General features: G+C 46.0%; 1 protein-coding gene across 2 annotated transcripts in view; it reads right to left on the reverse strand.

Annotated features, from left to right (window-relative positions):
* LOC132826318 (WD repeat-containing protein 70) overlaps positions 1-21,683 on the reverse strand; it is a 209,799-nt gene that overhangs the window by 74,482 nt on the left and 113,634 nt on the right. For both annotated transcript variants that reach the window (XM_060842153.1, XM_060842145.1), the window contains exon 11: positions 14,742-14,841. In XM_060842153.1, coding sequence (XP_060698136.1) covers positions 14,742-14,841 — 100 coding nt within the window. The remainder of the gene's footprint in view (positions 1-14,741; positions 14,842-21,683) is intronic.

Below are 21,683 nucleotides of genomic sequence, written 5' to 3' on the forward strand. Positions count from 1 at the left end.
TGGGGTTAAGGGTAATCATCAGAGATTCTACAAATACATAAAGGCAAAAGAATAACTAAGAACAGAATACAGTCTTCTATGTGTGGAACCGAGGAGATAGCTAAGATATAAATGAGCATTTTGTGTCAGTATTTAGAGTGGAGAAGGATATGGAAGCTGGAGAACTTGGAGAAATAAATAATCATAACTTGAGAAGTGCCATATTAGGTGCTGGATGTCTTAAAATGCATAAAGGTGGATAAACCCCAGGACCTGATCATGTATATCCCAGAACTTTGTGGTCAGTTAGAGAAGTGATTGTTGGGCTCCTTGCTGAGACATTTGTATCATCGATAGCCATGGGTGAGGTGCAGAAGACTAGAGGGTGGCTAATGTGGTGCCTTTATGAGGAAACGTGTATAAAGTTAAAAATCAAACAACAACCAGGTTATAGTCTAACAGGTTTATTTGGAAGCACTAGCTTTTAAAACCCTGTTTCTTCATCAGCCACTTGTTGGACTATAACCTGGTGTTGTATGATTTTTAACTTTATCCACCCCAGACAATACTGGCTCCTCCAAATTAAGAAAAGTGCTATAGACAGTGAGCCTGACATCAGTGGTGAGTCAATTTAGATTAGATTAGATTACTTACAGAGTGGAAACAGGCCCTTTGGCCCAACAAGTCCTAACCAAACAGCCGAAGCGCACCCACCCAGATCCATTCCCCTCCATTTACCCTTGCACCTAATACTACGGACAATTTAGCATGGCCAATTCACCTAACCTGCACATTTTTGGACTGCGGGAGGAAACCGGAGCACCCGGAGGAAACCCACACAGACATGGGGCGGGAATTGAACCCGGGTCTCAGGCGCTGTGAGGCAGCAGTGTTAACCACTGTGCCACCGTGCCGCCCACTAAACTCCAATGAGCATAGCCCCAACCTGTTTAGCCTTTGTTCATAACATAATCCCTCGTTATCAGGCATCATCCTCATGAACCTTGTCTGAACCATCTCCAATGTAATATCTTTGCTTAAATAAGGGAACAAACGCTGCTCACAGTACTCCAGATGTCGTCTCACCAGAACCTTTTATAATTGCAACAACCTTCCCTACTCATATGCTACAACCTCCTGAAATAAAGGCCTGCACTCCATTAGCTTTCCTGATTTCTTTCTACAGCCGGTGTGCTAACTTCATGTGTTTCATGCACCAGTATCCCAAAGTCCTTTTGTGATGCAGCTTTCCAGAGTTATTCTTTATTTAAATAATGTTCTGTTCTTCAACACCTTTGCAGTTTCTTAGATTGCACTTCATTTGCCAACTTCTTGCCCACTTGATGTATGAATATCCCTCTTTAAATTGTTTGCATCCCTCTCACAATCTTCCTTGCATCCAATTTTTGTGTTGCCTGCATATTTGGCTATAGTAAATACACTTCCTTCACTCAAGTCATTAACATATATTGTAATTAAATCTTAATAAATATGCAGTGATGTATTTTGGAAGGTCTGACATGGAAAGGATTTAGACAATGAATTGTAGATCCCTGGAGAGTACCAAGGAACAAAATGACCTTGGCAAACTAGTCTTTAAATCCTTGAAGGCATGACCAAAGGTGCATGGTGTGGTGAAGCGAACAAATGGAATGTTTGCCTTCATTGGATTACAGAATATTGGAGCAGAGAAGTTTTGATACAACTTTATAGGACATTGGCTAGACCACAGGTGGAATACTGTGTGCAGTTTAATTGTATCTATACTATCAGACAGTCGTGACTGAACTGGAGAAGATACAAGCAGATTCACCAAGTTGTTCCCTGGGATGAAATTCTATTATGAAGAGAGAGAAGATAGGCTGGGTTTGTTTTCCCTGAAAGGAAGCAATGGGAGCTCTGATTGAGATATACAAAATTAAGACAGGCAGAGGTAGGGTAGATCTTGAGAATCATTCACCCATGGCAAATGCATCCATGGGAATGGGTTTAGGTTGAGGAGTATGTGGTTTGAAGGGGATCTGAGAAAAATCATTTTCACCCAGAGTGTGGTAAAAATATGGAATGTGCTGTCTGAGGGGATGATCGAGGCAGGTATCCGGTGGCACAGTGGTTAGCACTGCTGCCTCACAGCACCTGAGACCCGGGTTCAATTCCCAACTCAGGCGACTGACTGTGTGGAGTTTGCACGTTCTCCCCGTGTCTGCGTGGGTTTCCTCCGGGTGCTCCGGTTTCCTCCCACAGTCCAAAGATGTGCGGGTCAGGTGAATTGGCCATGCTAAATTGCCCGTAGTGTTAGGTAAGGGGTAAATGTAGGGGTATGGGTGGGTTTCGCTTCGGCGGGTCGGTGTGGACTTGTTGGGCCGAAGGGCCTGTTTCCACACTGCAAGTCTAGTCTAATCTAATCTAAACAGCTGGACAAGCACTTAAAATGTCAGGCTGTATGGGGCTATGTACCAAGTGCAGGTAAATGAGATGTCTACAGTTTGGTGCTTGTCGCTCAGTAAAAACATGGCGGGCCAAATAGCCTATTTCTAAGCTGTATGACTCTATGACTCATCTGGAACCAGGCTTTTGTTCACTGCGCAAACCTCCTTTCTCATATTAATCTGCTTATAAACTTCAATATTCTTGAACTGTATCTGCATCTTCTGTCTCCCAAGTAAAGGCAGTTATAGGGAGAGGTTGGCCAGGCTAGAGGGATTTTCATGCAGAGACTGATGAGTATACAGAATGGGCTACCAGACAAAGCTGTTGAGGCAGGTACAATAACAACATTTGAAAAACATTTGGATATGTACACGGATGGGAAGGATTGAGAGGAATATGGACCAAATACAGACAATTGAAACTAGCTGAGTGGGCAGTATGGTCAGCATGGACCAGTTTGGGCCGAAGTGCCTATTTCCATGCTGTATTACTCTATGCCTCACATAATATCTGCTCAATGTCTTCTGCCTTCATGCACAGACTGGTCCAAATAGGCCCTATTCTTTCCCTGGTTATTCTCTTTCCCTTGATATTCTTACAATATATCCTGGGATACTCCCTCATCTTGCCCATCAGCATTTTCTCATGTGCCTTCTTTGCTCTCATAATTGCATTCATAGAATCCACTCCTCACTTTCTATTAATTTGCTCCTGTTGTACCTGTTATACGTCTCTCTTCTTTCTTTCCAGTCTAAGGATCTCTGGGCTTGGGCTTCTATATTCCACCCTAAAGGGAACTTGTTGGGTCTGTACCTTTCTCAATGCCTCCCACTGTTTCACTGCAGAGTTACCCTCAAGTAGCTATATGCAGTCTGCTTTGGCCAGATCTTGTCTTACTTCCATAAAATCTGCCTTACCCCAAACCAAAATTATTTCTTGCAGACCATATTTGTCCTTTTCCATAACAAACTTAAAATGTAAACAAAACCCAACAAACTATGGATACTGGAAATCTGAAACAAAAATAGAAATTGCTTACGAAACTCAGTTGGGGGGAAGATCCAAGATGGCGGTGACCCATCAAGTCTGAGTCTATAAGTGCTGCTCCCAAGACTTGGGCAAAGTGGGCCACCTGCCTCCACCACACCTACCAAATCATTTAAAATAGTTTTTATTAAATATAATTAGTTGCTCTGTACTAAATTTAAACAGTCTAGTCTCCTGCAAAAATGACTAAGAGGAAAGGTTCTCAGCACACAGGAGCCCCTCCCCCACCCTCCCCAACTGCAGCAGAGGCACCCGCAGCTGCCCCGGGGGAGTTACCTACGGTGGCGAGCCTCGTGGAAGTAATTTCCAAACTTGACGCGAAGATCGACGCCTTCATCGAATTGTCCTGGAGCAGATGGAATTCACTCTTGGCCACGCTACAAAAGCACGACCGAGACATTGAGGAAATCGAGTGCCGAATCGGAGGGGCGGAGCTAGAGGCCGTGGCCTCCGAGACTACCGCAGAATCGGTCATGGGTCGGGTCCGGACTCTTGAACAGCGAGTCCGGACCGCAGAAAATCACATCGACGACCTCGATTCTCGAGGTCGGTGAAAAACTATTCGTTTGCTGGGCCTTCCCGAACGGGAAGGGGAAGGCCAGCTTACAGCGTTCCTCGAGTAGTGGCTTCCACAGCTGTTAAATCTGCAGGCTGGATCAGGCCAGGAACGGGTGGAATGGGCCTACCAGATAGCAATGCATGGGCCCGGCTCGAACCAGCGTCCCACCCAGTCCTGTTCTGGCTGCAGAGCTACAAGGAGAGGCAGATGCTCTTAGAAGCTTCCAGAAATCTTGGGAAAGATCCCCAAGCCATGATTTACAAAGGATCCAAGATTATGCCATTTCAGGACTTCTCCCCAGCTTGGGTCCAAAATAGGAAGGTGTTTGACGAAGCAAAGAAACGTTTAAAGAACTTAAACATCCAGTACTCCCTGTGCTACCCAGCGATGCTACGTTCTAGCCATGATGGGTCCGTGTACAACTTCGGATCGCCGGAGAAGGCCAAGGAATTTCTGGACTCTCTTAGATAAATTGTAAGAGTGAGTTCAAGTGGTGAATGATGCTGTTCTGCCCTCCCCCTACCCCAGTTCTATGCTCGGGATGTTTTGGATGGGGTTTCTTCTCCCCAGGGGTCTTGGACTTGCCCTTGCCCAGACGATTATGGTTAGTCAGTCAATTAAATGGTGCACCTGGAATGTCAAGGGGAGTGATTCACCAATCAAAAGGAAGAAAATATCATCAAACTCAAGAAAGAAAGGGTTAGTATAGCTCTCCTACAGCAGTCACACTTATTGGATAAAGAACACTTGAAATTATGACAGGGTAGATTTGATCAGGCCTTCTTTTCTTCCTTCAGCTCAAAAAGTAGGGGAATTGTCATCCTTATTCAGAAAAATCTCCCTTTCAAAATCCTAAATCAGATAAAAGATGAATCTCGACGATATATTCTAATTAAAGCCCTTATAAATGGAGAGGAATATGGGATCCTAAATCTGTATTGTCCCCCGGCAGATCCTTTTAAATTTATAACGGAGGTCTTCTCCAAATTGATGGCTCTCGGTGCTCATCGTACAATTAAAGTCTCCCCCTATAATTGCATTATGGATCTGGAAATAGATAGGATTCCCAAGAGTGCTGCAGGAGTATCCCCCAGATCCAGACATTTGGTGGAATTGAACAAAGAATTAGAACTAGAAGATGTGTGGAGATGCCTTCACCCACAATGTAGAGATTTTTCTTTTTACTCCAATCCACATAAATGTCACACCAGAATTGATATGTATTTTGCCCCCTCGATTTTTTAAAATTTCATATCATCCTGTAAAATAGGTAGTATAACAATTTCTGATCATGCTGCTGTATATATGGAAATCAAGACGGAGAACAATGTGACATCCCCCCGGCACTGACGTATGGATTCCTTCCTGATGAAAGATAGTAAATTTGTAAATTCCTGGGCCTCCATCACCGACGCTCCCTCACCACCAGACGCCTGGAGGAAGAACGCCTCACCTTCCACCTCGGAACACTTCAACCCCAGGGCATCAATGTGGACTTCAACAGCTTCCTCATTTCCCCTTTCCCCCACCTCATCCTAGTTTCAAACTTCCAGCTCAGCACTGTCACCATTACTTGTCCAACCTGCCTATCTTCACCATGGATATCCAATCCCTCTACACCTCCATCCGCCATGACCAGGGACTCCAAGCCCTCCGTTTTTTCCTCTCCAGACATCCCCAACAGTACCCTTCCACCGACACACTCAGTCGTTTGGCCGAACTGGTCCTCACCCTTAACAATTTCTCCTTTGAATCCTCCCTCTTCCTCCAGACCAAAGGGGTAGCCATGGGCACACATATGGGCCCCAGCTATGCCTGTCTCTTTGTTGGCTACGTAGAACAGTTGATCTTCCGTAATTACACCGGCACCACTCCCCACCTCTTCCTCCGCGACATTGATGACTGCATTGGCGCCACCTCGTGCTCCCGCGAGGAGGTTGAGCAATTCATCAACTTCACCAACACATTCCACCGTGACCTTAAATTTACCTGGACCATCTCTGACACCTCCCTCCCCTTCCTGGACCTCTCCATCTCCATTAATGATGACCAACTTGACACTGACATTTTTTACAAACCCACCAACTCCCACAGCTACCTGGATTACACCTCTTCCCACCCTACCTCTTGCAAAAATGCCATCCCGTATTCCCAATTCCTCCGCCTCCGCCCTATCTGCTCCCAGGAGGACCAGTTCCACCACAGAACATACCAGATGGCCTCCTTCTTTAGAGACCGCAATTTCCCTTCCCACGTGGTTAAAGATGCCATCCAACGCATCTCGTCCACATCCCACACCTCCGCCCTCAGACCACACCCCTCCAACCATAACAAGGACAGAACGCCTCTAGTGCTCACCTTCCACCTTACCAACCTTCGCATAAACCAAATCATCCGCCGACATTTCCAACACCTCCAAAAAGACCCCACCACCAGGGATATATTTCCCTCCCCACCCCTTTCCGCCTTCCACAAAGACCGTTCCCTCCGTGACTACCTGGTCAGGTCCACGCCCCCCACGACCCATCCTCCCATCCTGGCACTTTCCCCTGCCACCGCAGGAACTGTAAAACCTGTGCCCATACCTCCTCCCTCACCTCTATCCAAGGCCCTAAAGGAGCCTTCCACATCCATCAAAGTTTTACCTGCACATCCACTAATATCATTTATTGTATCCGTTGCTCCCGATGCGGTCTCCTCTACATTGGGGAGACTGGGCGCCTCCTAGCAGAGCGCTTTAGGGAACATCTCCGGGACACCTGCACCAATCGACCACACCGCCCCCTGGCCCAACATTTCAACTCCCCCTCCCACTCTGCCGAGGACATGGAGGCCCTGGGCCTCCTTCACCGCTGCTCCCTCACCACCAGACGCCTGGAGGAAGAACGCCTCATCTTCCACCTCGGAACACTTCAACCCCAGGGCATCAATGTGGACTTCAACAGCTTCCTCGTTTCCCCTTCCCCCAGTTCATCCTAGTTTCAAACTTCCAGCTCAGCACTGTCACCATGACTTGTCCGGACTTGTCCAACCTGCCTATCTTCTTTTCCACCTATCCACTCCACCGTCTCCTCCCTGACCTATCACCTTCATCCCCTCCCCCACTCACCCATTGTACTCTATGCTACTCTCTCCCCACCCCACCCTCCTCTAGCTTATCTCACCATGCTTCCAGCTCACTGCCTTTATCCCTGATGAAGGGCTTTTGCCTGAAACGTCGATTTTGCTGCTCGTTGGATCCTGCCTTAACTGCTGTGCTCTTCCAGCACCACTAATCCAGAATCCTCAGTTTCCTGACCCACAGGCCACAATCAGTGAAGACTGGAGACAATATTTCATCCTCATTAACACTGGAGCTGCCAGGGGTGTGTACTCAGCCTCCTATTGTACTCATTGTATACACATGACTGTGCCACCAAAAACCAGACTAATGCCATTTACAAGTTCGCTGATGACACCACCATAATCGATCGAATCTCAGACAGCAACGAAACAGACTACAGATGGGAGGTGGAAGACCTGGAAAAATGGTGAACTGAGAGCAACCTAGCTCTCAAGGCCGGCAAAACCAAGGAACTCATTATTGACTTACATGGCAATGTTACTCATGCCCTCACCTCTCTCTCTCTCTCTCCTCCCCCCTCTCCGCCACCAACCCCACCCTCCACACACACATTAACAGCACTGACGTGGAATGAGTAGAGTGTATCAAGCTCCTGGGAGTGGTCATCCACAACAAGCTTTCTTGGACTCTTCATGTGGACGCACTGGTTATAAAGGCCCAAAAAAGTCTCTTCTTCCTCAGGCAGCTGGGGAAATTTGGCATGATGGTGAATACCCTTGCCAATTTTTATAGGTGCACCATTGAGAGCATTCTGTCTGGATGTGTCACTACCTGGTATGGCAGCTGTACCATTCAGGATCGGAGACGATTACAGAGTGTGGTAAACTCGGCTCGGACAATTACAAAGGCCAACCTCCCATCTACAGAATCCATCTACCAGGCCCGCTGTCAAGGAAAGGCCGCCAGCATTCTCAAAGATCCATCCCATCCTGGCAATGCTTTTCTACAACCTCTACCATCGGGGAGAAGGTACAGAAGCTGAACACATGCACCAGCCGGTTTCGCAACAGTTTCCACCCTACTGCTGTTAGAATACTGAATGGACTCACAAACCCTTAATATTCGCCTGTGTCTGCGTTTTAGTTTTTGCCGCTGTTTATCTACTTTTTACTAATCTATGCTACTTCACTCGCAAGACAAAGCTTTTCACTGTGCCTCGGTACATGTATCAATAAATTCAATTCAATACTGCATAGAAGACTGGTAAATTAGATTGGAGTCCATGGTGTTAGGGGCAAGATACTGGCATGGATAGAGAAATGGCTGACAGGCAGAAGGCACAAAGTAGGAATGGCAGCCAATGACATTTTTAGTCCTCTAGGGGTGTGCGTTGGGACCTACCTATTCACGACATACATTAACAATGTGGACTAAGGAACTGAGGGCATTTTTTTCTATGTTTGCACATGACACAAAGATAGTTGGAGGGACAAGTATTGTTGAGCAAACAAGAAGGCTGTAGAAGACTTGGACAGGCTAAGAGAATGGGCAAAGAAGTCACAGGTGGAATAAATTGCACCGCACCGCCCGTTTCTACCTCCTGCCCAAAATCCACAAACCTGCCTGCCCCGGCCGACCCATTGTCTCAGCCTGCTCCTGCCCCACCGAACTCATCTCCCAATACCTCAACAAGGTCCTGTCCCCTTTAGTCCAAGAACTCCCCACCTACGTTCGGGACACCACCCACGCCCTCCACCTCCTCCAGGATTTTCGCTTCCCGGTCCCCAACGCCTTATTTTCACAATGGACATCCAGTCCCTGTACACCTCCATCCCCCATCACGAAGGACTCAAAGCCCTCCGCTTCTTCCTTTCCCGCCGCACCAACCAGTACCCTTCCACTGACACCCTCCTCCGACTGACTGAACTGGTCCTCACCCTGAATAACTTCTCTTTTCAATCCTCCCACTTCCTCCAAACTAAAGGAGTTGCCATGGGCACCCGCATGGGCCCCAGCTATGCCTGCCTCTTCGTAGGATATGTGGAACAGTCCATCTTCCGCAACTACACTGGCACCACCCCCCACCTTTTCCTCCGCTACATCGATGACTGTATCGGCGCTGCCTCGTGCTCCCACGAGGAGGTTGAACAGTTCATCAACTTTACTAACACCTTCCATCCCGACCTGAAATTCACCTGGACTGTCTCAGACTCCTCCCTCCCCTTCCCAGACCTTTCCATTTCTATCTCGGGCGACCGACTCAACACAGACATCTATTATAAACCGACTGACTCCCACAGCTACCTGGACTACACCACCTCCCACCCTGCCCCCTGTAAAAACGCCATCCCATATTCCCAATTCCTTCGTCTCCGCCGCATCTGCTCCCAGGAGGACCAATTCCAACACCGCACAGCCCAGATGGCCTCCTTCTTCAAGGACCGCAGATTCCCCCCAGACGTGATCGACGATGCCCTCCACCGCATCTCCTCCACTTCCCGCTCCTCCGCCCTTGAGCCCCGCTCCTCCAACCACCACCAAGACAGAACCCCACTGGTTCTCACCTACCACCTCACCAACCTCCGCATACAACGTATCATCCGCCGCCATTTCCGCCACCTCCAAACGGACCCCACCACCAAGGATATATTTCCCTCCCCTCCCCTATCAGCGTTCCGCAAGGACCACTCCCTTCGTGACTCCCTCGTCAGATCCACACCCCCCACCAACCCAACCTCCACCCCCGGCACCTTCCCCTGCAACCGCAGGAAATGTAAAACTTGCGCCCACACCTCCACACTCACTTCCCTCCAAGGCCCCAAGGGATCCTTCCATATCCGCCACAAGTTCACCTGTACCTCCACACACATCATCTATTGTATCCGCTGCACCCGATGTGGCCTCCTCTATATTGGTGAGACAGGCCGCTTACTTGCGGAATGCTTCAGAGAACACCTCTGGGCCGCCCGGACCAACCAACCCAATCACCCCGTGGCTCAACACTTTAACTCTCCCTCCCACTCCACCGAGGACATGCAGGTCCTTGGACTCCTCCACCGGCAGAACACAACTACACGACGGCTGGAGGAGGAGCGCCTCATCTTCCGCCTGGGAACCCTCCAACCACAAGGTATGAATTCAGATTTCTCCAGTTTCCTCATTTCCCCTCCCCCCACCTTGTCTCAGTCGGTTCCCTCAACTCAGCACCGCCCTCCTAACCTGCAATCCTCTTCCTGACCTCTCCGCCCCCACCTCACTCCGGCCTATCACCCTCACCTTGACCTCCTTCCACCTATCCCACCTCCATCGCCCCTCCCCCTAGTCCCTCCTCCCTACCTTTTATCTTAGCCTGCTTGGCTCTCTCTCTCTTATTCCTGATGAAGGGCTTATGCTCGAAACGTCGAATTCTCTATTCCTGAGATGCTGCCTGGCCTGCTGTGCTTTGACCAGCAACACATTTGCAGCTGGAATAAATTGCAGGCAAGTATGAATTGACTTGCGAGTTCCTGTTCAGGATTCTCTTAAGGTTAACATGCAGGTTTAGTTGGTAACTAGGAAGGCAAAATGTGATGTTTGCATTCATTTCAACAGGACTAGAATATAAGAACAGAGATGCACTAAGGATCTGGTCAGACTGCAATTATGGTCAGAGTCATAGAAACAGAGTCCATGAACATCAGCTAGCCACAAAATGACACGACCAGCTATCTCTAGTAGCCATACACTCAGACAACCAGCAACATGAATTTGACTGGGAAAACACCACTATCATAGGACAAGCCAGACAGAGAACAGCCAGAGAATTCCTAGAAGCATGGCATTCATCCCCAAACTCCATTAACAGACACATTGACCTGGACACCATATACAAACCACTACAGCTGAAATTGACACCCGGAAACGGCAAGAACATCCACCGACACATCGACCTGGACCCCACATACAAATCACTGCAGCTGAAACTGACACCCGGAAGCGGCAAGAACAAACCAATATAAATACCGGAAGAAACATCAAAGCAGCGCTTCACACGAGGCTCCAACAGCACTGATGATGTTCCCTAGCCAGGGAACGAAACGTTTGCAGCAAAAACTTCCAGCTCGGCGAGCAGAACCACAACAACGGATACCCGAGCTACAAATCTTCAATCAGATTTTAAGTCATAGAAACGTATAGCACAGAAACAGACCTGCCCACGCCGTCCAGATATTTCAACCCAATCTTGTCCCACCTGTCAGCACCCAGTCCATATCTCTCCAAACCCATCCTATTCATATCCCCATCCAAATGCCTTTTAAATGTTGCAATTGCACTAGCCTCCACCACTTCCTCTGGCAGCTCATTCCATACACATACCACTCTCTGTGTGAAAAACGTTGACCCTTAGGTCTCTTTTACATTTTTCCCCTCTCACCCTCAACCTATGCCCTCTAGTTCTGGACTCCCCCACCCCAGGGAAAAGACTTTGCCTATTTACCCTATCCATGCCCCTCATAACTTTGTAAACCTCTACATGGTCATCCCTCAGCCTCTGACGCTCCAGGGAAAACAGCCCCAGCCTGTTCAGCCTCTCCCTATAACTCAAATCCTCCAACCCTAGCAACATCCTTGTAAATCTTTTCTGAACTCTTTCAAGTTTCACAACATCTTTCTGATAGGAAGGAGACCAGAACTGCACGCAATATTCCAACTGTGGCCTAACCAATGTCCTGTACAGCCGCAACATGACCTTCCAACTCCTGTACTCAATACTCTGACCGATAAGGGAAAGCATACTAAATGCCTTCTTCACTACTCTATCTACCTGCGACTTCACTTTCAAGGAGCTATGAGCCTGTACTTTAAGGTATCTTTGTTCAGCAACATTCCCTAGGACCTTACCATTAAGTGTATACGTCCTGCTAAGATTTGGTTTCCCAAAATGCACCACCTCGCATTTATCTAAATTAAACTCCATCTGCCACTTCTCAGCCCATTGGCCCATCTGGTGAAGATCCTGTTGTAATCTGAGGTAACCTTATTCACCGTCCACTACACCTCCAATTTTGGTGTCATCTGCAAACTTACTAAGTATACTTCTTATGCTTACATCCAAATCATTTATATAAATAACGAAAAGTAGTGGACCCAGCACCGATCCTTGTGGCACTCCACTGGTCACAGGCCTCCAGTCTGAAAAACAACCCTCCACCACCACTCTCTGTCTTCTACCTATTAGCCAGCTCTCTATTCAATTGGCTAGTTCTCCCTCTATTCCATGAGATCTAACCTTGCTCACCAGTCTCCCATGGGGAACCTTGTCGAACACCTTACTGAAGGCCGTATAGATCACATCTACTGCTTTGCCCTCATCAATCCTCTTTGTTACTTCTTCAAAATACTCAATCAAGTTTGTGAGACATGATTTCTCATGCACAAAGCCATGTTGACTATCCCTTGCCTTTCCAAATATATGTACATCCTGTTCCTCAGGACTCCCTCCAACAACTTGATCACCACCTGGAATATTGTGAGCAGCTTTGTGCCCATATCTAAGGAAGGATGTGCTTACCTTGGAAGGGGTTTTATAAGAATGATCCCAGGGATGAAGGGCTTGTCAGTTGAGAAGCAGTTGAAGACTCTGTATCTATATTCAACAGAGTTTAAGAAGGATAAGGGGGATCTCATTGACATGTACAGAATCCTTAATAGAGTGGATGTGGAAAAAATGTTTCCACTCATTGGAGGGACTAGGATGCAGGGTCAGAACCTGAGTTAAGGGATAACCGTTTGGAAATGAGATGAGGAGGAATTTCTTCAGGCAGAGGGTGGGGAATCTGAGGAACTCGTTGCTGCAGAGGGCTATGGAGGCCAAGTCATTGAGTGCAATTATGACAGAGACAGAAGGATTCTCAATTAGCAGGGGGATCAAGGGTTAAGGAGCAAAGGGATGAGAATAGGTTTGAGAAATGTATCAGCTATGATTGGAAGGCGAAGCAGACAAGTTGGGATGAATGGCCTCATTCAGCTCCTCTATCTCATGGTCTTATCATGAATCAGGCTGCTTTCAGCACAGCCAAACCTTTTTCACTGAGGTATAATCCTAATTGTCAGCTTGTCCTTTTCCATGGCTTACCATCATCCATTCTTTTGTCTTCCTAACTGATTTTTCTGTCTGTGGGCTCTGTCTCCACTTAAAGCGGAGGAGAGGGTAGTGGTTGGTAATGGTTCAGGCTTTCTTTCAAGGAAGCAGCGAAGGACCATCTGCTAAAAAGATGATGGACATGTCGAGGGATTGTACATCCATCGTGAAAAGTGGGCACCTTTTGAAACCAACGTAAAGCATCATTCAAATCATGGATGTAAGTAGGAAAGGACTGGACAAGGAGAAAGAAAATCAAGTCATGGCAGGAAGACATAGGTTCCTTTAGCCCAGGAAAGGAAGAGAAAAAATATTTCTTGTTAAAACAGAAAGAATGAAATGGAATTGGATGGGATGGGCAGCTTTGAGCGAGCATGAGGCACTGCTGCTGTAGACTGTAGTGAAGATAGTCCCAAGAGTGCCACATGCGAGTGTTACTTAGGAGTAACAAGAAGATGGATTACTGGGATAATGGTAGGCTACTTGGTAGTGTGGATGAGCAGAGGGATCTTGGTGTCCATGTACACAGATCTCTGAAAGTTGCCACCCAGATAAATAGTGCTGTGAAGAAGGCATATGGTGTACTGGGCTTTATTGGTAGAGGAATTGAGTTCCGGAGTCCTCAGGTCATGTTGCAGTTGTATAAGACTCTGGTGCGGCCTCATCTGGAGTATTGTGTGCAGTTTTGGTCACCATACTATAGGAAGGACGTGGAGGCATTGGAACGAGTGCAGAGGAGGTTTACCAGGATGTTGCCTGGTATGGTAGGAAGGCTGAGGCACTTGGGGCTGTTCTCATTGCAGAAAAGAAGGTTTAGGGGAGATTTGATAGAGGTGTACAAGATGATTAGGGGTTTAGATAGGGTTGACAGTGAGAACCTTTTTCCGCTAATGGAGTCAGCTGTTACTAGGGGACACAGCTTTAAATTAAGGGGTGGTAGGTATAGGACTGATGTTCGGAGTAGATTCTTTACTCAGCAGGTTGTGAGTTCATGGAATGCCCTGCCAGTAGCAGTGGTGGACTCTCCCTCTTTATGGTCATTTAAGCGGGCATTGGATAAGCATATGGAGGTTATTGGGCTAGTGTAGGTTAGGTAGGCTTTGGTCGGCGCAACATCGAGGGCCGAAGGGCCTGTACTGTGCTGTATTTTTTCTATGTTCTATTTCTATGTTCTATGCATAGAGTATGGGTCTCAGGATATAGTGAGACTAGCTCCCTGAGGAGTGCTGTAAGTCACAGAGACATTGGTGATCCTGGGTGGATTTGAAACACAAAGGATGAAACTTAGCTGGAATCCATGGGGATTAAGACTGAGCCAGAGGCAGTCACTGAGGAATGAGATGTGGCCATGAAAGCAGGTTTTGGCAAATAGAAAATCAGGAACGCTGATATTCCAAGTGAAATTTGGCAATGCTCTTTAAGAAGGCATCTATCCATAGATGTGACAAGATCTCAGTGTAGAATGTTGATTTGCAACTATTCGCAACATTTGCGCAGTACTTACGAGGCACATATTTATATGTACGGAAACAGAGACATACCACCACGTGAGGCCAGGGTGTTGCCATCGTATGAGAAGCTAAGACAGGAGGTGTCACTGCCAGGAGCATGTGCCTGTCGATTATGAAACTTCGTATGAACCTATGGTATAAATGAACAAAGATTAACAGAACATAATCAGAACATCAGCCACAGCTGTTTGCTCAACATCTGCTTCAAACATGACTGTACACAATCAAAGGCATCATACCCGAGATTTCCTTCATGCTCAAACAGTAATGTCCAATAGAGGCATTCCCAGGAGATCACCCTGTGAAACTCAAGCTGGCTTGTCTGACTTATTGGTCTGAATGTTTCAAAGAAACAACATAGCCAAGCTTTCAATTCACCCTGACTCCCCAAAATTCACCATCTACAAGCCAGAAGTCCACCATGTGATGGATGTTCCCCACTTAACTGGATTAGAGCTGAAAATGTGTTGCTGGAAAAGCGCAGCAGGTCAGGCAGCATCCAAGGAGCAGGAGAATCGATGTTTCGGGCATGAACCCTTCCTCATGCCCGAAATGTCGATTCTCCTGCTCCTTGGATGCTGCCTGACCTGCTGCGCTTTTCCAGCAACACATTTTCAGCTCTGACCTCCAGCATCTGCAGTCCTCACTTTCTCCTACTTAACTGGATTAGTCCATCTCCAAAACTACTTAAGAAGTCTGACACCATCCAAGACAAAGTAGATTGCTTGATTGACACCATATACATAAGCATCCAGCCCCTCCACCACCGATGCTCAGTAGCAGCAGTGTGTACTGTCTACAAGATGCACTGCAGACATCTAACAAAGACAGCACCTTTCCAGCCCACAACTAACTCCATCCAAAAGGACAAAGGCAATAGATATACGGGAACATCACCACTTGCAAAATCCCCTCCAAAACACATTACCCTGACTTCGAAATATATCACCGTTCCTCACTGGGTCAAAAAACCTAGAACTTCTTTGTAAACTGCACATTAAGTCAACTTACAGCTCATGGATTGCATTGGTTCAAGAAGGCAGCTCACCACCACCTTATCAAGGCCAAAAGAGCACAGGCAATGAAAGCTGGCCCAGCCAGTGACACACATGACATATGAATGAAGACAAAAGACATCTGGATTGGGCTTCTCAGCTACCTTGTTGCTTGTGGTTGATAGAATTTTAATTCAAATGACACTTAGAACGTAGACCATTACAACGCAGTACAGATCCTTCGGCCCTCAATGTTGCACCGACCTGTGAAATCAATCTGAAGCCCAATAACCTACACTATTCCATTTTCATCCATACGTCTATCCAATTACCATTAAAATGCCCTTAAAGTTAGCGACTCTACTACTGTTGCAGGAAGGCTGTTCCACACCCCTACTACTCTGAGTAGAGAAACTACCTCTCACATCTGTCCTATATCTATCAACCCTCAATTTATAGCTATGTCCGCTTGCACGAGCCATCACCATCCGAGGAAAAAGGCTCTCACTGTCCACCCTATCTAAACCTCCGATTATCTTATATGTCTCAATTCAGTCACCTCTCAGCCTTTTTCTCTAACGAAAACAGCCTTAAGTCCTTCAGCCTTTCCTCGTAAGACTGTCCCTCCAGACCAGGCAACATCCTGGTAAATCTCCTCTGCATCCTTTCTAAAGGTGCCACATCCTTCCTATAATGCAGTGACCAGAACTGTACACAATACTCCAAGTGTGGCCGCACCAGAGGTATGTACAGCTGATGAATGATCGAATGGCTCTGAATGCAGAGACATTTCTTCAAGCAGAGAGTGTTGGGCCTGTGGAATTCATTGCCGCAGAGTGCAGTGGAGGCTGGGACGCTAAATGTCTTCAAGGCAGAGATTGATAAACTCTTGATGTCACAAGGAATTAAGGGCTACGGGGAGAATGCTGGTAAGTGGAGTTGAAATGCCCATCAGCCATGATTGAATGGCGGAGTGGACTCGATGGGCCGAATGGCCTTACTTCCACTCCTATGTCTTATGGTCTTAAACTCAAACCTTCTACCAATAAAAGCTAACACACTGTATGCCTTCTTAGCAACCCTATCAACCTGGGTGGCAACTTTCAATGATCTATGTACCTGGACACCGAGATCTCTCTGCTCATCCACACGACCCAGCACACTGCATTCCTGTTACTCCTTCCAAAGTGAATCACCTGACATTTTTCCTCATTAAATTCCATTTGTCACTACTCAGTCCAGCCCTGCAGCTTACCTATGTCTCTCTGTAATGTACAACATCCTTTGTCACTATCCACAATTCCACCAATCTCAGTGTCATCCGCAAATTTACTAACCCATCTTTCTATGCCTTCATCCAAGTCATTTATAAAAATGACAAACAGCAGTAGCCCCAAAGCAGATCCTGTGGTACACCAATAGTAACTGAGCTCCAGGATGAACATTTCCCATCAACCACCACCACTGGTCTTCTTTCAGCTCGCCAATTTCTGATCCAGATCGCTAAATCATCCTCAATCCCATGCACTTAAATCAAAGGGTAGAAGAAACGAGAAACCTTGAAGTGCATGTCCATAGGTCCCTGAAGTTAGCAGGACAGACAGGCAAGGTGATTTAAAAAATACACTCATGATACTTCCCTTCATTGGGTGACGAACTGACTACAAGAGGAGAGATTTTATAGTGGAACCATATAATACACTGGTTCTGCCACAGCTGGGGTTCTGTGCACAGTTCCAGTCACCACATTACACAAAGGAAACAACTGATCTAGAGAATACGGAGAATATGTACAAGGGGTTGACTTGATAGGCTAGGATTGTGAGACCTGACTTCATTGGGCTGTACAAAATAATGACAGGTTTTGAAAGAGTGGACAGAAAGGGTATATTTCCCCTCATGGAGAAGTCAATTGCTGGAGACACAGAAATGAAGTGAGTAGTAGGAAGGTTAGAGGTAATGATAAAACGAGCATGGTGGTCAGCCTCTGCAATTTACTGTGCAGCTGTTACAAAAATAGGTTGATGTGGAGGTGTCGGTGTTGGACTGGCATGGACAAAGTTCGAAGTCACATGATACCAGGTGATATCGTCCAACAGGTTTATTTGAAATGACAAGCTTTTGGAGCACTGCTCTTTTGTCACGTTGACACTTCACCTGACAAGGGAGCTCCAATAGCTTGCGATTTCAAATAAACCTGTTGGACTATCACCTGGTGTCATGTGACTTCTGACAAAAATAGACGGAAGACAAATGGTGAGGATGAAACAAACAGTTTGCAGAGGAATATAGAAAGGTAAGGCGAGTGGGCAACAACTTGGCAGCTGGAATATAATGTGGGAAAATGTGAGATTATGCACTTTTGACAGGAAGAATTGAGTAATAAAATCACAAAGATCTACAGTCCAGATTGTGGTCCTTCAGCCCACCACGTCTGCAGCAGTCAAAAACAACAACCGAATTGTTCTAATCTCATAATCCAGCTCTTGCCCATAGCCTCATGTCTTAACATCACAAATGCACACCTAAATATTTCTGAAACGCTATGAGGATTTCTGTCTCGACCACTGTTACAGATAGTGAGTCCCAGATTCCCACCAACCCCAGTGTCGAGGCTTGTCCTCGCATCTCCTCTAATCTTCCTGCCCCTTACCTTAAGTGCTGTTTGATCAATGATCTCTTCATCTTGTCACCCCTCATTATTTGATACATGTCAATCAAGTCCTTCCCTCAATATCTTCTGCTCTAAGGAAACAACCCAAGTCTGTCCAATCTCTCTTCATAAATAAATCTTTCAGCATAATCAACATTCTGGCAAAGTTCCTCTGTACCCTCTCTAATGCTATCACATCCCTTCCAATAATGTGGATTCCAGATGTATGCACAATTCTCCAGGTGAAGCTGAACCAACGTTTTATGCAGTTCCAGCTCTTTGACTTTTTGCCTCAACTAATAAAGGCAATTTTATTCATTGCTTTCTTAACCACTTTAGTCACCTGTCCTGACAACTTAAAGGACTGCTGTACATGCACACCAGGTCCCTCAGATCATCGGTGCTTCATCACGTATTCCCTTGTCTGCTTTGTCCTGCAAACTTGCATCATCTCACATTTGTCTGGACTGAATTCCATTGGCTACAGATCAGCCCATCTGACCAGCCTCCCAAAGCTAAGGCTATCCTCTTCGCTATTTACCATCCTACCAACTTTTTGTATCATCTGTGAACTTACTAACCAACCTTCTTACATTCAAGTCACAGTTCGGCCACAGTGGAGTAATGTGTGCAGTTCTGGTTGCCATACTATAGAGAGGATGCAAAGGTTTTGGACAGAGTGCAAAAAGTATACCAGAATGTTGCCTGGATTGGAAGGTATTCTCCCTAAGGACAGACTGGACAAACTTGGATATTTTTCACTACAGCATCAAAAGCTGAGGGGTAATCTGATTCAACTGTATAAAATTATGACAGTCATAGATAGGTGGATAGTTGGAAGCTTTTTTCCAGGGTGGAACTGTCAAATACTAGGGAGCATAAGATTTAAGCTGATTGAAAGAAATTTTAAAGAAGATGTGAGAAGCAAGCTTTTATTTTTATACAGAGGTACCTGTAACACTATAGTTGAAAAATGTGGTGCTGCAAAAACCCAGCAGGCCAGGCAGCATCCAAGGAGCAGGAGAATCAACATTTCGGGTATAAGCCCTTCTTCAGGAATGATGCCAGAGATTGGGAGAAGCAGATACGATTGGAACGTTGAATAGACACTTACACAGACACATGGATAGGCAGGGAATAGAGAGACAAAGACCAGGTGCAGGCAGATGGGATAGTTCAGAATGGTGTTGTGGGTGACACAGACATGGTGGGTTGACCAGCCTGTTCCTATGTTTACTGTTCTCTGCTCTAAATCATGAATATAAACCACAAACAACAAGGATGCCAACACTGCATCCTGTGGGACCTCAGTGAACACAAACATACAGTCAGAAAACACTCTTCAAACATCACCCTCTGCTTTCTGCCACTCAGCAACTATGGATCCAATTTGCCAAATTTCCTTTGGTCTAATGGGTGCTTACCTTTGATATTAGTCTGCCATGTGGGGCCTTATCTTGTTGGAGTCCAAGTAGACTGCATCAAAGGCATTGCTTTCAGTTACACACCTGGTTACCTCTTCTACAAATCCAAGAGAGGAGCTGAATATTATATAAATGAGGAAAAACTGCAGAAAACAAACAGAGGTATTTGGGGGTCCCCATCCATGAATCATGAAAAACTAGCATTCAGGTTCAGCAGGATGTAGGGAAGTCATTAAAATGTTGGCCTTGGAAAGGGTCCAGAGGAGTTTGCAAGAATGATCCCAGTGATGAAGAGACTGACTTATGAGAAGTGGTTGAGGATTCTGAGTCTGTATGCAATGGAGTTTAGATGGTTAAGGGGTACATTATATTTTATTGACACTTATAGAATACTGAGAGACCTGGATAGGGAAGATGGAGAGAACATAGTTCTACTAGAAGAGCCAATGGGTGTGAACTACTTGGATTTCCAAGGCCTTTGACAAGGTGCTGCACAGGAAGCTGCAAAATAAGATTGCATAAAATCTAAGGTATAGAAATAGAATTCAGCCATTTTCCTGAGATGCTGCCTGGCCTGCTGTGCTTTGACCAGCAACACATTTGCAGCAGGATTGAGCCTATCAAGTCTGCTCCTCCATTCAATCATGGCTGACATGTTATTCAACCCCACTGCCCTGCCTTCTACCCTTGACCCTTAATTCACTAACTAACTTAAAACCTATCTATCTCTTCTTAAATGCACTCAGAGACTTGGCCTGTGTGGCAATGAGTTCCTCAGAGTCACCACCCTCCAGCTGAAGAAATTCCTCCTCATCTCAGTTTTAAAAGGTCATTCCTTCACCAATGCATAATCTCGCCTATCAGCAGAAACATCATCACCGTGCCCACTGAATCCAAGCTCTTGGTATCCACAGGGATTGGCACTCAGTCCACTGTTATTTGTCATTTATATAAATGATTTGGATAGATAGAGGAAACATGGTAAGTAAGTTTGCAGATGACACCAAAATAGGTGGCATAGTGGACAGTGAAGAAGGATATCTAAAATTACAAAGAGATCTTGAACAATTGGGTCAATGAGCTGAGAAGTAGTAAATGGAGTTTAATTTGGATTTAATACAAACAAGGACAGGATTTAGACAATTTAGATGACAATATGGGAAGTATGATTAGTAAATTTGTCAATGACACCGAAATTGGTGGTTAGGTCGACAGTGAAGAAGGTTATCTAATGGTACAAAAGGATCTTGATCATCTGGGTCAATGGATTGAGGAGTGGCAAATGGATTTTAATCTACATATATATGAGATGTTGCATTTTAGTAAGAAAAAAAGGGCAGGACGTTCACAGTTAACAGTCAGGTCCTGGGGAGTTTTATTGAAAAGAGAGACCTAGGGGTTCAGGTACACAGTTCCTTGAAAGTAAGTATTTTTGCACTGTCTAGAATGAACTGCCAGGGGTCGTGGTGGAGGGAAATATGATAGGGGCACTTAAGGTGCTTTTGTATAAGCAAGGAACGGAGGGATATGGACCAAGGGCAAGCAGAAGCAATTAGTCTGGCATCATGTTTGGCACAACACAGTGGGCTCTGCTGTGTTGTTCTACGATCTATTTGTATTTCACTTCTTGACTGCCAACCGAACTTGCATATCAATCATAAGAGAATCCTGAACTGAGACGCCCAAATCCCTTTGTGTTTCAGATTACCGAAGCCTGTTTAGAAAATAATCTACACCTCTATTCTTCCTACCAAAGTGCATAGTGTCATACTTTCCCACATTGTATTCCATCTGTCATTTCTTTGGCCACCCTCCTAGGTTGTGAAAGTCCTTCTGTAGTGTCTCCATATTCTTAACACGACCTGACCCTCCACTTATTTTTGTGAACATATTCACACTT

The sequence above is a fragment of the Hemiscyllium ocellatum genome, chromosome 2 (assembly GCF_020745735.1).
Source record: "Hemiscyllium ocellatum isolate sHemOce1 chromosome 2, sHemOce1.pat.X.cur, whole genome shotgun sequence".
Lineage (NCBI taxonomy): Eukaryota > Metazoa > Chordata > Chondrichthyes > Orectolobiformes > Hemiscylliidae > Hemiscyllium > Hemiscyllium ocellatum.